This window comes from Sitophilus oryzae, unplaced genomic scaffold (assembly GCF_002938485.1).
Source record: "Sitophilus oryzae breed Bouriz unplaced genomic scaffold, Soryzae_2.0 scaffold_1436_pilon_pilon, whole genome shotgun sequence".
Classification (NCBI taxonomy): domain Eukaryota; kingdom Metazoa; phylum Arthropoda; class Insecta; order Coleoptera; family Curculionidae; genus Sitophilus; species Sitophilus oryzae.
The window spans coordinates 4481714-4505203 of record NW_022146100.1 but is presented as its reverse complement, the minus strand read 5'-3'; the positions used below and the strand labels follow the sequence as shown (position 1 = coordinate 4505203).

Below are 23490 nucleotides of genomic sequence, written 5' to 3'. Positions count from 1 at the left end.
TCTCTGATGTCATTAGCAAAGTTTTGCCAATTATGACTGTTTCATAGACATTTAAATTGAAGATGTATTATGTTCAATGCCACCCTTTGAATAAGAAGACTAAGGAAGGAGCATATCAAAAATCTTAGGTACACCACGATGGGCCTCAAATATGGCCGACTTAAATTCCGGTTTATCAGTGTCGTTCTAATTTTATTTAAAAAATGTAAAACTATGATGTAGGGTAGACGTGGGGTAGACTCAATAATTCGTTGTTTTATTTTACGTTGTGAATAAATGTTGGTAGTTATTAAAATTGTTATAAAAATATATAATTGTAATAAAAATAGATAAGTTATAATAAGTATTTATTAACACAAACATCCGATACGCTACTGAAGCAGGTAAGTCAAATTAACATATCTAAATTCTTTGACATTAAATCTTTGACAAGTAATAAATAAAAGCTAAAATGCAAGAAAAATATATAATTTAGTTAATTTAAGTGAATTTCATAAATGATCGGTTTACTACACGTATGTATATTATACCTATAGTCACTTACTAGCGAAAAGTTGTTCCATTATTTCACTCAATTTTTGCCGAGATCTACCGCACGCTACACAACCAACTATTTTAGAGTCTTTTTCGATAAATCCCGATAGTGTCACTGTTAATTTAAGTTCTGCCACAATTTCCATCTAGATTTACTACCTTTATACAACTATCAGTAGTAGAATAAATAATAAACAACATAAAATAAGCTCCGTAAAGACTGACAAATCCACAAAATTTCAAATCAAATTCAAATGTGTCAAATGAATCGTCAAACAGAACTGTCAAGGATCCCCACCCTAGAGAGCTTTTATGGTGGCTTTTCCGCCCATCATGCATGAATACATGGATAGCATTATGCTCGTTCCTTAGTCTTCTTATTCAAAGATGTCACCTAACAATTGTGTTATATATATACATATGTATACATTTGATTTGATCTGTCATTAAAGTTCCTTCTGTTGATATCCACTTTTTTATTAATACGAGTATGAGGTAGGTTTGTAAATAAAATAATAAGTCAAGGACTAACGTATGATCGAAAAAAACGGCGTCCAGTTGGCTGGGAAATGAACATCTATGACATTCCCCCACATAATTTTATATATAAAATGATCGCTGACGCCGTTTTTTCGATCATTGTATGTATTCCTAGTGTATACATTCTATGAGTAGTATCGACTGACTAGTGAGAAAGAAAATCTAGGAACTAGTGGGGTTGCAGTAGGAAGGGTTTGGACTACAATTAATAGACTTTGTTAATGGTCAATCTTTATTTATTCCATCCAAATTATTATTATTTTAGGCTCTCTAGGTTATGTCATGCAGATGTTCGATTTTGGGCTATCTTCTCTATTAGGTAATATGATTTTTAAATAAATCTGTACACTGATTGTATATAATTTTAATGTTTTTCTTAACATCTATCATAATTTTTTTAAATAAATAATCATATTACTTACATTAGGAGCTTTGACAAGTTTTGGGTTACTTTTCTTTCTTCGCTTTTTTTTTTCATTGAAATATCCACTTCTACAGCCAGATACCGAGCTATTTCTACTGTATAGTTTTTTTTTTCACAATGCTCATTGTTATACTGCTAAAAATTCAACAAATTAACGATAATTTTAGCAAAAACAAACTTAAACCGTATAATAACAATGAAAATATAGTATCCCTATCGATCGCAGTGCCTCTACTGTCAAACCGAGGAACCTGCTTAAAAGAGTGGACAGAAATTTCAAATATGCCCATTGCCGATAAACCTCCTTTTTTAAGCCCTCCATAGTCATTGGCGCGTAAAGAATTTTCACTTCAACAATTTTAATGCAGGATTATGAGGATTTTGTGTTTTTGATCCCTCATTTTAGAGGATTTTCATTAATATGAACTCACACTGGGTCAATGTACGTCTATTATAATCAAGTTATTCAATAATACGTCTATACAAAACCTTAATATGAAGGAAAATTAATCAATGTAAAACACAAATTTAATTAAATTGCGTAATATAAAGTTTCGCGTAATTTCTAGGAAAATCAAATTAAACACCTGGCAACGCTGTATATAACGCGTTTAAATAATCCACGCACGAATTTAGTTTATCTCAACAACTAGCATTAACAAATCTATATAAAACTAACGATCAAAATATTTCAGCAGTTGGAAAACACTTCCCCTTCTAGTAATAGTTATATTGTTAAATTATTTGAAACAGATATAGTACAGCGGTGTTTTAATTTTATTTGTTTTATTTAAAAATAAATAATAGTATTGCGCAAAAAAATATCGCGTGTAGTAAATACAAGGTGTACAAGTTCTTTTTTACTTAGTAGGACTAAGGAAATTTTACAATGGTTTGTGGGCTAATATGCGTTTTGGCTGGTTTGGTGTTATTTTTGGTTATAGCGAAACTTTATATTAAATTGACAACGGGCTGGTGCAGAAGTAATGTGTGTTTAGTTGGAAAAACTGTCATTGTCACAGGAGGAAATACCGGTAAGTATTCTTCACATTATTTCTGTCTTTGAATTAAAAAGATTAAGGGAGGAGTTTACGGGAATATTATTTATACAGAGTGAATCTTAAATAAGTGCAAATATTTCAGGGGGTATATCGACCCCAGAAACACGTCTATGGTTTTTTTAGCGAATTTTTTTTTGAAAATTTTAATTTTTTTTAGTTCAAAAACATAATGTCTTCATAAAATGGCAACAGAGCTAGGACAAAATTTGAGGGAAATAACAGTTATTTTTTATACAAGACGATAAAATGGTATTTTATCGTCGACCGAAAAGATTATTTCATTCGGGAGACGATAATGCAATTTTATCGTGTATAAAACAATATTTTTTTTAGTTTTAAAAAATATTCAGAAATTATTATTTCAAGGAATTTATTACGAGTAGAAAAAATATTGTGCTGGGTTGGCGTTGATTTCTATGTAATTTGACAAATAAATAAAGCTGTCTCTTTAGTTGTCAGTTTTGAGTCAATATTTTTTAATACTCTTTCGTGTCGATTGCTGATTGAATTGGAGCCAGAAATGGCTCAAAACGAAATAAGTAAATTACCAACAGATATTCAGACTGAGGCCACAAACGCTATATCCAAACTACTTTCATTTAAATCCTGAATAACTTATGAAAAGGAAAACAAAAATTTTCAAAAATGGAAACAATTAAAAAACGTGCGAGAAGAAATAACGTTTTTAACCTATCCTCGATGTTAAAGTATCATTTAATCTATTTTTGCGGTTAAAGTACTGTTTTATCTACTATTTTTGATAGATATAAGACAATTTTAACAATTGCTATGGAAAAAAGGAATACATATTCACTAATAACGACAGTAGGTATGTCCCCGGATTATCTTTACAAGAGGAAAGACTTTTTTAATCATTTTCAGAAAAATGCATTCTTTAAAAACCATTTTGCTTAAATGCTCTAAAATGGTTAAGCCCCTTCACAGTTTTCCAAATTTTCATAGCGTTTTAGAGAAAATTAAAAAACGATTTTTTTTTAATTTTCTCTAAAACGGTATTGGAATTTGGGAAAGTATAAACGGGATTTACCATTTTACAACAAGCAAAATTTTTTATGAAGAATGCATTTTTTACAAAATGTCAATAATGAAAAGGTTTTTCCTCTCCTAAACAAGACAATCGGGTACATACTCTATGTACAAAAAAATATATTATTTTATCGAAAGGCAATATCCAAAACTACAGGGTGGTCGGATTTGGTCTGTTTTAACAGAGAAAACCTATTTCCTCACTAGATAGAGCAAAATCGAGATAGATGTGATGGGCTCAATTTCTGAGACACGTTTAATAGCATAAACCGCCTGTTGATATTTTCACTGCCTTTTTGATTTTTTTACCATTTTGAAAATTATCCATAACTTTTTTAATTCGCGGAATAATAAAATTCTGTAAAGACGTTCTTAAGGCACTTTTTTAAGCACAATCCAGTGGGGTAGTGAGTTTTTTCTATGCTTGCTCATTTTGTTCGAAATAATAAAAAATATAATTTTTTAAATGTAAATCATACTTGGCTATAAACTTAAAAAAATGCTGACGTTTAACCATTTCGAACGATATAAAGTTATGAGTACCTATTTCTAAGAATGAGAGAAATATTAGATTTTTCATCTTTGTATCGAAGTGTGCCTTGATTTTGTGTTGACCTAGTTGTCTAATTATTTTTATGGCAATTTAATATTCTATATTATTATTTATCTGCATAATTAGAGACTTTTGAAAAGGTAAATTAATATTCTATATTCGTTTTAGTAATTACAATTGAAATCGATACAATAAACAAAGAACAAAGCTAAAAAACATATTTTTGAGTGACGAATATAGTTTTCTAAAAAAAATCATCAGATGTTCAAACTGCGCACCTCCTTGTTGAATACATAATAAACATCTTTTGCGCACAGAGTTACAGCGATTTATTAGGCGAACTGGTGTAATAAGTCCAAAAGCTTGCCTAGTAGCCTTCTGCAATTCTTCTCTCGTCCCCAATGGTTCCTCCTTTATATATAGGTCTTTTAATTTTCCCCATAAAAAATTCGAAAGAAGTTATGGGGTCCCTTGTTTCAATCCGATTCTCTCTAAATTCTCCATTTAATGACGTTTTAATTGTAATTGGTAAAACTAATATAGAATGTTGATTTAACTTTTCAAAAGTCTTTAATTTTGCAGATAAATAATAATATAGAATATTAAATTGCGATAAAAATAATTAGGCAACTAGGTCAACACAAAATCAAAGCCCGCTTCGATACAAAGATAAAAAAACACTAATATTTCTCTCATTGTTAGAAATAAATACCCATAACTTTATATCGTTGCAAAGGGTTAAACATCAGAATTTTTTAAGTTCATAGCCAACTATGATTTTCATTTAAATAATTATGTTTTTTATTATTTCTGACAAAAAGAGCAAGTATAGAAAAAACTGACTACGCCACTGGATTGTGCTTAAAAAAGTGCCTTAAGAAGGTCTTTACAGAATTTTATTATTCCACGAATTAAAAAAGTTATGGGCAATTTTCAAAATGGTAAAAAAATCAAAAAGACCTCGTATCTCAGTTGGCAGTGAAAATATCAACAGGCGGTTTATGCCATTAAGCGTGTCTCAGAAATCGAGCCCATGACATCTACGTCGGCTTTGCTCTATCTAGTCAGGAAAGAGGTTTTCCATGTTAAAACAGACCAATTTCGACCACCCTGTACATCTCACTTTTTAGGTATTTTTTGTTCAATTTCATAATTTTATCTAACTTGTGCAATATAAATGTGAGAATTATTCGTCTTGCCGGATCCTCAAAAAAACCATGTGTAGTATCTTACTAGTATTATACATTGTAAAAACAAAATTGAAGTGTAATTTTATGTCATATTTTTTAATAAAAATCAACTACATATATCGGTTTTAGACAAGGGTAATATAATTAGAGTGTATTTTGAATCATAATCATAGATTGTTATTGAAATACTTCAGAGTTTTATAGATAGTGTGAATTCTTCAAAAACTGCACGGATTAAGGTTACTAAGTAGATTACTGCATTTTTTCAGTATATTTTACTTTTTTATATACCGGGTGTGTCGCAAAAGTGGCTAAGGTGCAACTTTTTATTTTTCAAAACATTATATTATTTGTATAATGTTTTGTATTATCTTTTGTTTATTTGTTTGTGTACCTTGTTTTTTTACTTTGTTTGTTAGTTTACCTTTGTCTACAAATTGAAAATATTTTTGACAATAAAGGCATTTATTTATTTATTTTATTTATTTTTTTTTTCAAATAAAAAACGAGATTTAGTATATTTGTATACGACATAAACTAGGATTGATTGACGTATTCAATTGTTTTTGGTCACTTCCTGTTTCACCGAAAATGGCTACAACTTTTGATTTTTAAATGGCACCCTCGGTATATTTTTACTTTATTCTACGAAAAATGACAGTCTGAGTAGAATGATATATCATAGTGAACTTTTGACATTTTTCCTTAAAAAAATCGTATTTTAAATTTCAATCTAGACTGCGATGGCTGTGTTAAAAACACTAATTTTTAATAAAGCAGCCTTGGAAAATAAATTTGATCGTCTAACGTTCTTCGTGTCCTGTCCTGGCCGGTTAAATGATGTCCAAATCGCATTTTTAATCATATCTCGATTTTTTCAAATAGAACAAGGGTGGCCCAATAGCATTTAGAAAAATCATTTTTTACGAATGAATTGAATACGTCCAATCAATCCTAATTTATATCATATGCTAACATGGTACACTTGGTATTTCGAGTCAAATTATCGTTATGAACCGCATGTTACAATTTTAAATAAACCATATGCGAAAATGTCAACAGTTGACATATGATATATCATTCTATTCAGAGTGTCATTTTCTATCAAATAAAGTCAAAAAATACCGATGGTGGTTTTTAAAAATCAAAAGTTGTATCATTTCCGGTGAAACAGGAGGTGACCGAAAACAACTGAATACGTCCAATCAATCCAAACCAAACCATACCAAATCTCGTTTTTTTATCTGAAAAAATAAAAAGTTAGAGGATCGAGCCACTTTTAAGACGCACCCGGTATATCCTGGATAGTCTCAATCATAAAATAATAAATACAAGAAGAAGTGTCAAGTCAATGTTAAATTATGGAAACAGCGTGGCTGCCTGGGTAACTAATTTTCAGATATGGCGGCTGGGACATTTGACATGATTTGACATGACATAGACACTTCATTGACATGACAATTTCAATTTTATGAAATTTATTTCCGTTTCCGGTTTTGATGGCGGGCTGTTCAGGAGGTTTAAATGAGGGTTAAATACTTTTACTTTTTCTAGTAGTAAATAATACAACAAAATTACTCAAAAATATTTATTTGGAATTTAGAACAATGTAAATATGCAAATCAACACAATTAAAGAGCTATAAACCCATAAACTACTGTATCAATATCAAAATATTTAAATAACATCAGAGATGCTGTGTTAAAGTGAAATAGTAAAGTAACAATGCACTGACTTACAGAAACTTGAAGATAAATAAATGTTTTCACAGCTTCACGGGCGTAAAACTAACTGGAAGCAAGAAAAAGACAACAGGAACCCACGCAAAACCTGGAATCAAAAAAAAAATATGTAAAAAAAACATAAATATAGGTACATAAGACTGTTGTGAATTAAATCAAACAGGACTTGAATGAAAATAAAATGAATAAAAAATATGATACACATATGATATACATGATATGATATACATCTAATACCTCATTTGTATTTTAAAAATAATCTACATACATAGCATTATTGCTATGAAAATACATAATAGGTACCTATGTGATATGTAATTACGCATTTCTGTTCATCTTGTAGATAATTAATGTAGGCTAATAATAGGTAGTTCAATAATCATAATTTACCTTGTGTAACTTGCTTTCAATTGCTCAAAATCACCGATCAGTCTTTAAAGTAGAGATACGGAAAAATCCTTGGTAAAGAATATCCCAAGATCCTTGGATCTAAAGCTAAAAAAATATAAAAACAGTTAATATATTACCTATTTTTACATATAATATGGCCCATACCTACTACACGCAGAAACGTCGATTTCATTATTTTCTTCATGTAATTAATACCATATATACTTTATTAAAGTGTTAACAAGGAACTTTATATCAAAAAACATCTTTGTACTTATAAATTTCAGACGAAATATCATAAACAAACTTCCGATCAAATCTAAAACGGCAAAAATTAAAATGGCGCCCGACCTTGCCAGAGGCCTCGGGAGTTGACACATGGCTGACACACAGACAAAGGAGAGGACGCCGACGTGCATAAAAATGTTCCGTAACTGAAATTGACAAAAATCATATAGAAATATTCAGATTTTTGTCTAGGACAGTCTAGAAGGCCATGCTTTCTGCCTGGGTAGGACCGCGCCAGAACTGTTTCCAATTTTCCGGTTTACTGTCACCCCCCTGGTCTCAATAATTTATATTTTGTTTGCATATTTTACTGATAATTTTTAAGTATCAGTAGTTGTTTTGGTATTAACATTTTCTTTATACTTACATCAAAATATTATGTATTTTATAGTACAAATAAACATAATATGAAGGTCTTTTAGGTGATAATATTAATTTTTGTCAAATAGAATTAAATCTATCTTTGCACTCTAGACTTTTCTACTAGGTATATAAAGTTCTATTAGTTAAATACCGTATGATAGAAAAAAAAAAACGGCGTCAGTGATGGCTAAGAAATGAAGATCGCTGTCAATTTATATGTAAAATTATACAGGGTTGTTCACCACATACGACACGGAGTATTGTAGCTAAACGATGAGATTTTTACAAATTATAAGTTTGGGGTTCGTTGAAGGACTATTAGAGCTACAATTTAAAAATATTTTTACAAGATACAGAGTGTCCCAAATAAATAAAAAATATCAAAGTTGTATTTTTTTAAATGGAACACCCTGTATATTATTACATTTTTAGTTTCTACGATTAAAATAAAGGTAAATTTGATTAAGGTTTATTATACTTAAACATTACGTTTTTGAAATATTTTCAATTTTGTGAAATTGCAGTAAAAATTTTAAAGCTTTATTTCTCCAAGGGTATCAATGTTTTTAATACTAAATATTTAATGAAGTTTATTTATTGATCAGTTATTGTGTTGCAATAATAAAAATAATACTACTTTATAGAGAGTGTCTAAAAATTTACTTTAAATAATTATTAACTTCAAACGGCAACAACTTCTTTAATTTAAATAGAATGCCCTGTATATTTTAGGAGAATCAGATGCACAATTAAATTGTCTATCAAATTTATTAACCATTTTTTACCTATCCCTTCAAGTTTTCGTAGAAAATGCATTTTCTTATAATTTAGACCTCATTTATCAATATATCCATGGAATATTGACATTTTAGATTGTTTTTAAAGCAACAAATGTACAAAATGTACAGACTAGTAATATTATCGTTTTTAGCAAAACGATAATATTACTAGCCCATTTGTATGCAAAAAGAAAACTATTTAAATCTTTATAAAAGAGTATACCATTAATTAAATATAACACCATTATTTCCGCCCATATACTAATTAATGACATACTTAATTGTGTTCGTTAATAAATTATTATAAATAAATGTGGATTTGAGTCAGAAATCAATATAATAATAAGTTATCAAATTAAAGTCTTTGTTGTTATAAATAAGCATTTATTAAAAAATGAAATATCATTTTTAAGGTGTTATTTTTTATCACACTGTCTAATGCCCATACAAAATTCAGTTTTTTAGTATTTGGAGCAATTATTATTAATCAACGCAAACAGTCAGTTAATGTAGTTTGAATACTGGAATCATATTAATTGGTCCTCTTTAACAAATATTTAAACAGTTTTTTTTATTTTTTAATGAAATAAACGAATTATATCGACAGTATTAGTATCTGTACTCTTTAAAAATTTGGTACATCTTTAAAAATAATCTAAAATGTCAATAGTCCATGGGTATATTGATAAATAAGTTCTAAATTACAAGAAAATGCATTTTCTACGGAAACTTAAAGAGATAGGTAAAAAATGGTATAATATAATTTGATAGACAGTTAAATTGTGCATCTGATTCTCGTAAAATATACAGGGTGTTCCATTTAAATTAAACAAGTTATTGCCGTTTGAAGCTAATAATTATTTAAAATAAATTTTTAGACACTCTGTATAAGGTAGTATTATTTTTATTATTGCAACACAATAACTGATCAGGAAATAAACTTCAGTAAATATTTAGTATTAAAAACTTTGATACCCTTGGAGAAATGAAGCCTTAAAATTTTTACTGCAATTTCACAAAATTGAAAATATTTCAAAAACGGTAAGGTTTAAGTATCATATTATTTATAATAAATCTTAATCAAATTTACCTTTTTTTAATCGTAGAAACTAAAAATGTAATAATATGCAGGATGTTCCATTTAAAAAAATACAACTTTGATATTTTTTTACTTATTTGGGACACTCTGTATCTTATAAAATTATTTTTAAATTGTATCTCTAATAGTCCTTCATTGAACCCAAAACTTACAATTTGTAAAAATCTCATCGTTTAGCTCCAATACTCCGTGTCGTATGTGGTGAACAACCCTGTATAGGGAATATCATTGATCGTCATTTCCAAGCCAAATGGACGCCGTTTTTTCGATCATACGGTATTTAGTCTTACACAAAGATTACACCTATTACACAGTCATCATTATTTCATTCATATCTGTCTGGTTCACTATTTCTGGAAAATACAACAATAATTAGCATATTACTGTAAAATTGTAATTTTCATTGTACATTTTTTTTTCAGGAATTGGATTTGAAACAGCCGCGGATATAGCCAAAAGAGGTGCCAAAGTAATCCTAGCTTGTAGGAACGAACAAAGAGCGAAAGATGCAGTACAAAGAATAATAAAACAAACGGATAATCCAAACGTATCCTACAGGATTCTGGATTTGGGTTCGTTGAAGTCCGTGAGAAAATTCGCGGATGAAATCAACAAAAATGAGGAAAGACTGGATATACTAATCAACAACGCTGGACTTCAGACTGTTCCTGAAATTAAAGGTCTTACTGAAGATGGACTACAACCTACCATGCAGGCGAATTACTTTGGACATTTCTTGTTGACACATCTTCTTTTGGGTAAGTTTTTTCTGTCGGTTAATATTTAAATCACAATCGAATTAATAAACATATAATAATATATCGATCTAGAACGATGTGCGATACCTAATTCTAGGTCATTTGGTCATTCCATTGCCCCTCACTTAAAATTCTGGCACTCCCCAGTGAGTAAAGTTATGTCACATTTAGGGACCATTAAGGAACAGTTACGTATCTGCGTTTTAGTGATTCATATCAGGCACCAGAAGGGTTTGGTAACGTAACAACGACGTCACCTAGATGCTCACTGGGTCCTTGCTTTTATTATTACCCTCCTTCCAAGTCTTCTTGGGTTTTTTCCGGTTTTGAGGCATTCATTGCATGACTTGTTTTGGAAGTCAGGTATCATCCATTCTGTGTATACAGAAAAGTCCACAGACTTCGAGACATAGGAAAATCAAGTCCATTTAGCGTGTGTCCAGATTTTGACAAGTTTTCAAAAATGGCAGTATTGTTTAGACTGACGCGACGTTTAATTTAATTTTATTTAAACTTGATAAGTTCGAAATAGAATAGTCAACGGCATAAGGATATGGAAAGCCACGGGATGACTACCATATTAAAGATCTTTAAAGATATCCCCGGGACATTGTCCTATAACTCTTCTTTATCATGTCAGGAGATCTAAACAACACGGCCCTCAGTCCCGGGCAATGTTCAATCATCAGAGGGTGTTAAGAATCCCCCGGCTTGACATGAGAAAGACTAAATTGCGCTTTGGGACTTGGAATACCAGAACACTTTTGGCGGCAGGCAAACTTGATAACGCCGTAAAGGAAATGCTCAATGTCGATATCCTTGGAATTAGCGAAACCAGATGGACAGATAGCGGCGTATGCGTGAGGAATGGGACGACATTTTACTATTCAGGGAACATTTGGGGATTTATCGTGAGAAATAATATTAAGAAGTCCATCCGAAATGTTGTTGGGTTTTCGGACAGAATCATTCTACTGCAAATGAATGCTAGCCCAACAAATATAAATCTTATCCAGATATACGCACCTACAGCTGATAAACAAGATGAAGAGGCAGAGGAATTATACGGACAGATACAGGAGGTGCTTCGATCTTTGAAACCCCATGAAATCACGATAATCCTCGGCGACTTTAATGCTAAGGTTGGAAAAGGCAGAGTTGATGACGTGACAGGCGCCTTCGGACTAGGTGAAAGAAACGGACGTGGGGAACTCCTCCTACATTTCTGTAAAGAGGAGAATATGGTCATAAAGAACACATTTTATAAACTTCACCCACGGACGTTATACACGTGGAAATCTCCTCAAGATAGCTATAACAACATCGTACGTAACCAAATAGATTATATATTAATTAATAGAAGATATCAAAATAGTATCAAAAGGGTTGTCGCTAATCCTGGTGTCGACATCGGCTCTGACCATAACCCCCTGATCGCAGACAGACTTTCAATTTAGTCTCAAACTAATATCGGAGAAAAGAGCAACAACACAGAGACATTATAAACATTGACTGAGGGAACCAGCAGTTGCAGACAGAATGAAAGTCGAATTAACAGAACTATGGGCAAGTAATAACAACAATCCCGGACTTAACGATAGTCCAGATGACATATGGAACAACATAAAACAAAACATTCTGACTGTTTCCAACGCTTTTCTGACACAAACAACAACAAAGAAAAACAAACCATGGATGACCGATGAGATACTCTCCCTTATGGAGGACAGAAGAATTGCAAAAGTCGAACAACAACAACAAAGATACACCGAAATAAATAAAACTATTAAACAACAATGCCAACAAGCTAAAGAGAACTGGGTAACTGCAGAATGCCAAGAGGCGGAAATTTTCATAGAAAACTCAAACAAATTACTGGAATCACAAAAAAAGCACCAATACCTGCCTTAAAACACAATGGGAAATTGATTTTAGATCCGGTAGATCTATGCAGCACATGGAAAAGCTATGCACAGTTATTATTTGAAGACCAAAAAGAAGACAGACAACCTCTCAATTGTGAAGACTTCACAATGTGTCCGTGTCGGGCCCGGAAATTCTTGAATCTGAAGTTCAGCATGCTATGAAAGCTATGAAAAATCGAAAAAGCCCCGGTCATGACAACGTGCATGCAGAAGTTCTTAAAATATTTGACTCAAAGCATCTCACATCTATTCAATCGAATATACGATACGGGTAAAATTCCAAACGACTGGCTAAAATCAACTTTTATAACAATTCCCAAAAAGGCAACTCCAAAAGACTGTAGTCATGCTCTGAAACTTTTTCTTCGAGTCATGCATGCTCGTATATACTCGAAATGTGAAGAAAAAAGCGGAGATACACAGTTCGGCTTCATTAAGGGACTGGGTACCAGAGAAGCTTTGTTTTCAATCAAGCTACTAATCCAGAAATGTTATGATTAACGCTAAGATGTCTTTGTGTGCTTCATAGATTATCAGAAGGCTTTCGACAACGTTAAACACGATATTCTCCTAAACAGACTGCTCGAGATAGGAATAGACGCCAAAGACATTAGAATCATACAGGAACTATATTGGAACCAAACCGCAGAGATAAGAGTTAACAAAAATTTATCCACAGACACCTTCAATGTCTCTCAGGGAGTCCGCCCGGGCTGTATACTGTCACCAATACTTTTAAATATATACGTCGAAAAAATATTTCAAATGGCCCTGGAGGGAGAAAGTGGAGGAATTAAGATTAACGGAGTTCCAATTAACAATATAAGATATGCAGATGATACGGCAATACTAGCACGAACTTTAGAGGATCTCCAGCAAATAATAAATAAGATAGGGGACATGGGAAATCGTTTCGGTCTTAAAATCAACGCTGCCAAGACCAAACTTATGGTAATAGGACGCCAGCCTACAATCAACACCGCATTGACCGTGGATGGAAATATTATAGAGCGAGTTCCACGATTTAAATATCTGGGTGCCATGATCAATGAACGATGGGACTGCGATGAGGAAGTTAAACTTAGAACGAATTATGCAAAGTCAACATTTTTTAAACTTAAAAACTTCCTATTAGCACGCAGTCTCCCGCTAACACTTAGACTACGGGTAGTGAAATGCTACATATGGCCCATCTTACTATACGGCGCAGAAAACTCAAGGCTAGAACCCTGAACCGCATCGAGGCTTTCGAAATGTGGACTCTCCGGAGACTCTTACGTGTGCCATGGACCGCACATGCAACCAACGAAGAAGTTTTAAGAACTGCAGGCTATGAACGAGAAATGCTTAATATAGTTAAAGAAAGGAAAGTCTCATACCTCGGCCATATCCTTAGAGGAGACAAATATTACATTCCTAAGTTGATTCTACAAGGAAAAATAGAGGGACGGCGAGGCCCAGGAAGAAAACAACATTCCTGGCTAAGAAACATACGGGATTGGTGTAACATCAGCGACGCAGCCACCATATTTCGAAGAGCCGAAAACGGCACTCTACACATTGTATGAAGAGTACAGACAACGGTCAATCGCCAACGTGCGGCTAAGCACAAGGCACAGGAAGAAGAGGAAGAAGTTCGAAATTATTTATCTCAGATTCTTGAATTGCATTTAAAAATGGATGTGTATCACGTTAATGAAAAATTCAGATAATTAAGTGGATTTATCAGAACAAGTCGGGATTCAGACAAGCTTTCGATAATAGACCGGTGCCTTCAAAAGCCTCCACTCCCAAAATTTTGAAAAATATGGCTGCGTTACTCCCCACATGCATAAGAAACCAAAAATTGAAGATAATTCTCGTGAGGAAACAGAAGTCTTAATATGCGCTGCAGTTGAGAAAAATCCAAATAGAAGCTGTGTACAAGTTGCTGAAGCAGTAAATTCAAGTAGGACAACAGTTAAAAGGGTCCTCAAAAAACATGGTTATCGTTCAAGAAAAGCTAGAAAGGTCCACGAAATTTTCCCCGGCGATCAATTTCGCCGTATGGAGTTTTGCGAAATAATGATGGAAATGTAAATCTTGACGAAAATTTTCTTAGAATTGTTTTTACTGATGAGTCGTCCTTTTCCTTATTAAATCGGCAAAACTCCACGTAAGTGCGATATTGGTCAAGAGAAAATTTGCACAGATTTTATAATGTGCGAATCCAATATCCACAAAAATTAAATGTTTGGGCGGGTATTGTAGGGGAAGTCGTTATTGGACAATTTTTTATTGAGGGCAATTTAAATACTGCGAAATATTTGGATTTATCGCAACAGCAAATTGTACCGGCGCACGGTGGGGTATTAGCATGAAAAAGGTGATCGAAATTCGAAAAAGCAAATGTGTTCAAGATTTCACAAAAAAAGATAAATGATAAGTTAAATCATGTCTGCCATGAATGGCGATGCTATGGGTGTGTTTAGTTGCATTCGTTTGTTTCAACGAAACGTCAAAGTTGTTACTTCTTACAGATAAGAGGTAAATGGCTAAATTTATGTTTAAAATTATAAATTGTTGTTGTTCTTGTGCTCTTTTTACGTTTATATTATTGTTTTGATTGAAAATGGCTCAGCAAGCTGCAGGTATGTATTCTACAAAAACGTATTATTTATTTTGATATTCTCTATACTAACGATTTTTTTGCAACTAAAAGTTAGGCGTTCAGAAAATTTGATTAAATTTGTGACATTTTTATTATACTTAGAGATTTAGTTGCGCATTTCGAAGAATTCAGCATATTGTCTATATACGTTTTACTTAATAAACATTGGGCTTTCATACAGTAAAATAAAATACTGCGAATTTTTGCGACTTTGCTGATAAAATGAGAAAAACATTCTTGGTTTCCTCTAATTTGCCAATCAGTGATATACTTATGCGAGGTGTAAACCGCGATGGCATTGTTGTGTACAAAGCGATCGCATTAGTGCTATTAGCAGTATAGCACAATTTGACATTAGTAGAGACTTTAGTGGTATGGGCATTGCTCGCGGATCAGTCGTAGCATTAGTAGTATTAGTTGAGATATTACTACTGGCATTAGTGGCATTGACCGTGGAAACACTGGAACAGTGATTTTTCTTTCTTTTTTTAGAATCGACGAATTATCCTTTATTTTGTTCATATTATTTCCTCTTTAATTGAAAATAGCAATAATTTATATAAGGTCTAAATAAAAAAATTTCGATCAACTATCTGTGTCAAATACCCCACTGTGCGGCGATTCGACGATTATTTGGCGAGAGATTTGGTGATATTTGGTGGCAACAAGATGGATGTCGAGTACACAATGGTCATATTGTGCAAAAATATTTAAATGGAATGGAATATTTTATGGAACTATCTTGTGGCCGCCAAAGTCACCTGACCTCTCGGTGAATGATTTCTTTTTATGGGGGTACATAAAATCTAAAATTTATGTCCATGAAGAAATTCAAAACTTGGAGCAGTTAGCGCAGAAAATATTTAATGCGTTTGACACTGTCACATCTGATTGTGCCTCTGATATGTTATCCAATGTGAGGAGAGGGGATTTTATGATCGTTTGGGTTTTTGCACAGCTTAATTTTTTAAATTTCATTATCCTGTTTTTTTACCGTTTACCCATTACCTACCTCGACGAACAAGACAAAAATGTCTTACTTTTATTTTTTTTTTGGATTAAAAAAACAAAAGTTGTTAATATAATACCAATTTAAAATTGTTTTAGTAGTTTTAATACAGACTATGATATAAAATTTATTATTATTATAATGTACATTATTAATACTATTATTCATTCGAAATGGCATTAAGGCCCAATTACACCAATGATTTAAATTTTTCTTAAATATTTCTTAAGTAGAGCTTAGAATGAGCTGAATTTATATTTACTTTAATATTCACCTTAAATGAGGGAATTTGACTGATACAATTTTTGAATTTGAATGGTTTTTAATGATACTAACAATTTTAGTTCAATTTTTAATAAAATTTATCTAATATTAATAGAAATTCAAGAGATTTGAAACATCTTTTAGCGATTTATAACATTCTCAAATGAATTATAGGTGCCCTTATTTTCTATGAAAACCACACAGCTTTTTTCGTAGTCGCTGCAGTTGCTATAAAAAAGCACAAATAAACGAATAGGGACACTCTTTATTCTCTTAGTTTCATAGTAATTACGTTTTTAAGAAAAAGTCACAGTATAACTCGACTTAAGCTAAGAATAAGACCTTAAATATCGCGATGCAATTGGCCATACATTAATGTCAAAACTAATTTTTTAAGGTGTGAAAATTGCGACACACGCTAAATGGACTTGATTTTTCCTATGTCTCGAAGTGTGTGGACCTTTCTATATATTCGTACCATACAAGTTATTTGTGTCCGATGTCAGTTTTCAAAGATCTAAAAAAATCATTAACAACATATTTTTTAACATTTAATTTGGCCATCAAATTATCATAACCTGATGGTCAGACGCTTCTTTGGAATATTGATTAAAATATTGCGTTCTATATGTTGCCGAGTTGTTGAATCAGCGTTCCTTGTTTGATAAACACATTGTTAACTATTCTTTATTAGATATATAGATATTTATCAAACTATTTGCGTTATTTCTATTAAATATACTTCTTGTTTAAATAGAAAATATTGGTAAATTTTATATTTTTTTATTATACAGTGTGATTCGAACTGTATTCCGGAAACTTCCGCAGCATATTCTGCAGATAAAAATAAGTAAAAAGTTCGTACAGATGTATGTCCCAAAATGCTTAGTTTTGGAGATACAGGGTGTAGAAGTTTCATTTTTATTTCGAATTTTTCCAAATAATTTCTGAAGTAACGCCGATATTTGGATGAAAATTGGTGTCTGGGAATTTTTTGACATGAGAAATTTGTGATTTTGATGTCAATTCAAAACAGTTAAAACACATGTAGGTAGCGCCCCCTATTTTTAGGGGGCGCCAACTACATGTGTTTTAACTGTTTTGAAGCATGATAACTTTTCGTCCGTACCTGTATAAAACTACTGATTAGAGAAATATACATTTCCGTGACTTTTTACGTAAAAAATGCCTCTTTGTAAAAATCGCTACGAGCAACCGTTCTCAAGATATTTAGAATGGAAATAGTAAATACATTATTGACAAAAATAAACAAAATGAAAAAACATATAAATGAAAAAATAAATTTGGGATTTTTTTTTTCAATTAAACATAAACTTTTCTGCGAAAAAATTATGATAAAACAGTTTCTGTTAAAATATAAAAATCTTTCTATCTAACTAAAATCGTTCTATCTACTCAACAACGCACCTGATTGTGCCATCTATAAAACCAAGAGGAGTTCGAGCTCCGTGCATTATACATGCTAGTGGAGTAAAATCACTGAGAAAAGTCGCTTCCTTCTCTAAAAAAAAATTTGAAGGTATAACCACATAAAATCGTTATGAAATGATCGGTTAGGGCTTTGTGCATGTGAAATGACTAATTACGACCTTTTTGGAGGGGTCAGAAATTTTTTATACCGGAAAATGTCAAAAATTTGTCAAAAATTTATAGCCATGTTTTTTTACCTTTCCTACGCGATAACTCCTAAAGTGATCAACTTATTCACATACTCTTTTTTTTAATCGATTGAGGACACATAGACGGTCCTAGCTGAAGTAATTAAAGTTATATAGTGAGTGTATTTTTTTTGGGAAAATGGATTAAACTTCAAACATTAACTTTATTGTATCATGATTTTCGGTAAGCTAGAAACTTTTTTATTTGAAGGAATTTTTACATAGTATCTGCGTATGAAATAAAGAAAATATATTGAAAAAGTTTTTACAATTTGTTACAACCTTCTATTACTAATAGTTTTATAGTTATACTGATTTAAAGTTATCAGTATACCGTGCGCGCACTGTAGTTAGAGTCGTCGCATCGCGTTGTACGGCGCGGCGTGCTAGAGTGGCATTAATTTATGTTTTAGAGTAAATGTAGAAAATTCTTTATAAGTAATTATTTAATATCTGAGTGGCACATATGTAGGTGTCGATTTAATATGACATATTTTTGTAATATTTTAATGAAAACATGATTACATTATTTTTATTACATAATAAAGACATATCCTGACGTTTGCATAGGTTTGAAACTATTTTATTAAACTACGAATTTCTTCTTTTAATACATGTAGGTGTTATAATTTGTGTTTTCTAATTTTGCTCTTTATACCACTTACATAAAGATTTAAACAAAAACCTAAAAAGAGCACCGGCAACTAAAGTTAGTCCTCGAATAGCCCTGGAATATTATTTTTCAACTTACATAACTATACAAGTATTTTCGACGTAATTATCTGTTTCCGTAAAAATGGCCTCCAATCTCAAAAAAAAATATATCCAATACTGACAAAAAACGCCGGATTAAGGCGCATTCTGCGTAGCATAAATGTTAATTTCCCATGTAATAATTTAGGATTATTCCATAATATTTCGCGAGCTTTCGAATAAATGACCAAGTGTGCTGTTATATAAATATGGTTTTGTTTTAAAGTTTGAGCTAAATCTACTAATCTTACCATTGAAATATATATGGTATCACATTCGCGGTAGGTGGATTGTTTATAAATGGCAAGTATAATATTTTGGAAACAAAAATTTCGTTGTCAACTAAAGTGTTGTTAAAATCAGTCCAGTTTAAAAAGTTACTTTTGCCATGCTAGATTACTTACTACTTGCCACGCTAGATTCTTTTTTAGATTTTTCTCTTCTTCGAATCTTTTTTTTAGATTCTTTTCTAACCAACGTTATAGATTTTAATGAAGGATGTTAGGCTAGATAATATTTATTTGATCTCTAACTATAACAAAGTATTGATACAAATCCTAATAAGCATGGAACATTGTTAAAATTGAATTAACTTAAGCCTAAAAACCAATAATACTTAATTATGTATATGACTACAGTTGAATAAAAAGATATGCATATGTATGTATATCGCAATTAATATTAAATAAATATTTACTAAAAATAAGTATACTTTCAATTAAAATGCAAAAAAATTACTAAAAGTAATTTTAACGTAGAATTAGAAATTAAAATATATGTGATTCACATGTATTTAATAGCATTTATAACATATTTCACATGATGTGAAATATGTTTGAATGAATTGCTATCTATAACACAAAAACTATAATTACCTATTTTAAAAAAACACACAAGGAAACAGCACAACATTTTTTTCACAAACAATAAAAGCGGGAAGAGATATTATAAAAATACTAATCTATGTCAGTGAAAAATTCATCCAATGTACAGTATGCTTTCTTAATTAAAAATGTCGTTAATTTAACCTTCATTTGTTTGGGATTATATAAACAGAGGTTGTGGTATTTAGCAGCATATGCAAATAAATCGTCATATCCAGAAAGCTTTGCGTACCTACATATAAAGGCGGATTCTGACGACTCGTATACTTGGCAAGTACGCCAATATTTGCGTACTTGGCAAGTATACTATCTTTGTAAACAACATTTTTTTGCAACAAGCTTAGATGTTAATTTGTGATGTTTGCCCGTTTTTCCTATTTTATCACATATCAAACACATTATTATAATATCAAAATCTCATATTTAACTAGTTCTCTTTTTGTTAATATAATATATTAATAATTAATAATTGTTAATATAATATATTAACAATTATTAATTAATATATTAAACCAAAAAGATGATATTATCATCTTTTTGGCTTAATATTCACAGCAACATCATCTTGCCTTTTTTCCGCAGCATTTATGATAGATTTTAGGTCTCCTATAGTAAGATTTTTAATAAAAAACTTATAATTTTCGTTAATAGTTTTTCTGCAAATTAAACAGTCCATAACTAAATAATTTATAACGTACAGAATTTACTAAATTTCAAACTGCAGGTACAATGCACATAATCAGAAATAGGCTTACGGAACTTCGCGTTCGCCGTGCCACCAACTAAAATCGAAGAGTCTCGGGGCGGGCGGCGAGGCCCGAGCGGTGTCGCGCGCGACCTATTCGTCAATTTAATTTGGGTTAACTAGAAAAGTATTAGCAATAGAAGATTGTACCAAGTTTTAAAAACTTTTTCTATATTTTTACTTTATTTCATACGCAGATACTGTGTAAAAATACCTTCAAATAAAAAAGTTTCTCGCTGACTGAAAATCATGATACAATAAAGTTAATGTTTGAAGTTTCATCCATTTTCAAAAAAAAAAATACACTCACTATGGAACTTTAATTACTTCAGCTATAACCGCCTATATGTTCTCAATCGATTAAAAAAAGATTATGTGAATAAGTTGATTAGTTTAGAAGTTATCGCGTAGGAAAGGTAAAAAAACATAGTTATAAATTTTTGAGAGATTTTTGACATTTTCCATGATAAAAAATTTCTGACCCCCCCCAAAAAGGTCGTAATTAGTCATTTCACATGCACAAAGCCCTAACTGATAATCCTGTATAGATATGATGTAGTTATACCTCCAAAAAATATTTTGACACATATCGTTTTTACTCGACTATGCCCATACCATAAAGCTGGATTTATAAACTCAAAAGTTGGCGTTCAGTTGAGGTTCAGTTGCAGTTGGATGTTCGCGGCAGTTGAGGTTCAATATTTTTGCATTTATAAACTGTCAGTTTCGGTTGTAGGTTAGGTTTGGAATTGTGAAAATTTCGAACGTTTTTCTTTCGATTTAAAAATACTTCTGGTATTTGTCAAAGTTCAAACACAGTAATCCACGATTACGCAAAATATAAACATCACATTAACAGAAATAATGAAACAACAATAAGGGTCATTTTCCAATGCATCGGCGTACTGTGCTTCACGTGATCGACAGGCGCTTATTCATTGGCTGTCGCCGAACGTCGCCAGCGGTCGCCAACTGCCCGCAACTGCCGACATAAACATTGGCCATCTTTGAACTCCGCTGAACGTAAAACGAACTGCCAACTTTTCGACCAACTGACTTTATAAATGCGCGCGTTCATTTCATAGCGTTGAACATTTTGAACGGCAACTGAACCTCAACTGAACCTCAACTCCCGAGTTTATAAATCCAGCTTAATGCTTCCCCCTTGAAACGGGACACGGGGTTGAGCTGCATTCAAGCGTGCTCGTCTTCCAGATGCTCTCCAGACCAAAGTTCGTCGCGAGTCTGACACACGGCCTATTCTTGTTTCATCACTAAACATGACGAAATTTCAATTAGGTCCATTTGCTTCCATCTCCTCAGCTCATGGTAGTCGCGTAATTTTGTGCTGTAAATTAAGCTTCGGAACACGTAGAGGCCTCCTTAAATGTAATCCTCTGTCATGGAGTCTTCTTGCTATGATCTTTCTTGAAACATTTACTCCTCCAAGGCGAGCTAACTCATTTTTAACAGCAGTGCTAGAAAGCAGGGGATTGCGTCGTGCAATTAGGGATATTTGACGGTCTTGCACAGCAGTAGTAACTCTCTTTCTACCTCTGCCAGGCAGATCTGTAACCTCGTTTGTCTCTCTGATTTTTTTTAATATTCGCGAAACATCACTTTGGTTAACTCCTACAATTTCAGTTATTGCAACTTGCCGGTATCCCTGTTGAGACAGTGTTACTATTCTGACTCTATTAAACTGTGAAATAATGTTTCTAGGCATTTTAAGGCCAAAACAATGGTCAAATTTCTTTTGAAACCCAAGAGACCACAAATCGAAATGTGCAAGAATTTGTAATAATATTGGGTCTGAACGATAAACATTTTTAAAAAAGAAATGTTTATTACATATTATATATTACAAAGCTATGTATATATCTACTATATTTTCAACGATATATGCAAAAATTTTGGCCATGTGTGTAGAATATAGCTACCTGGTACAATTATTTAATACTTAATTTTGTATTTATTTCTAGATCTCCTAAAGAAATCAGGACCCAGTAGAATAGTGAACGTGTCATCCATGGCCGCCCGCCACACTAAACTTGACAAGGCTGACGATCTGAACTCGGAGAAAGGTGTCGTAATGGACATTTACGGCAGATCCAAACTAGCCAACATCCTGTTCACCATCGAGCTCAACGAAAAACTGAAAAACACCAAAGTAACAACTTACTCTCTGCATCCTGGAATTATTTTGACAGAGTTCAGTAGACACGCGCCTGCAATCCTTAAAGGAATTGCCGAGACTCTGCTTCTATACATGTTCAAAGTAAGTTCAATGGCATTTAAACAATTAAAAAACTATTTTAAATGATATGTTTCAGAATGCTATTGAAGGGGCCCAAACGACGATCTACTGTGCAGTGGAAAAAGACATTGAACAATATTCAGGCCAACATTTTCATGATTGCCACATAGTAAAACCATACAAAAAGGCTCGAGATTCTGATCTAGTCAAATCGGTATGGAAGAAGACTGAAGAACTAGTAAAATTAGAGAAGAAATTAAAGTAGATTTAACGTACAAATGTCTTGTGATACAAAAATGACAAAAATAAAACAATCCGGCAGTAGCAGTACTAAAAATTAAGTTAACATTTCTTTAATTTATTTTTTATTATTTTGAATTAAGAAATTGTCTCCCAATATTTGTTTTATTTGTTATTCCGGGAGCACAGCCTGATATTTTTTAATTATTTTAAGGAATTTATTATTAAACTGTAATAAAAAAACATCAAAAACAAAAAAAATAGGTCGATTAAATAATTATAATTAATAAAGACACATGTGATATGTTGAAGACAA

The 23490-nt window shown here is 32.0% G+C and overlaps 1 protein-coding gene across 1 annotated transcript; it reads left to right on the top strand.

Moving 5' to 3' along the window:
• Positions 1–2124: 2124 nt before the first annotated feature.
• Positions 2125–23490, top strand: LOC115876502 (retinol dehydrogenase 11-like). The gene is made up of 4 exons (XM_030892303.1): positions 2125–2532; positions 10433–10768; positions 22660–22955; positions 23011–23490. Exons 1-4 carry the CDS (start codon positions 2388–2390, stop codon positions 23197–23199), a joined length of 966 nt encoding a protein of 321 aa, XP_030748163.1. The 5' UTR covers positions 2125–2387; the 3' UTR covers positions 23200–23490.

What these genes read in the sequence shown, in the direction of transcription:
- LOC115876502 (XM_030892303.1), top strand. Translation starts at nt 2,388, where the DNA reads ATGGTTTGTGGGCTAATATGCGTTTTGGCTGGTTTGGTGTTATTTTTG. An exon ending in TGTCACAGGAGGAAATACCG is followed by an intron (nt 2,533 to 10,432) that starts GTAAGTATTCTT and finishes TTTTTTTTTCAG; the next exon opens with GAATTGGATTTGAAACAGCC. An exon ending in GTTGACACATCTTCTTTTGG is followed by an intron (nt 10,769 to 22,659) that starts GTAAGTTTTTTC and finishes ATTTATTTCTAG; the next exon opens with ATCTCCTAAAGAAATCAGGA.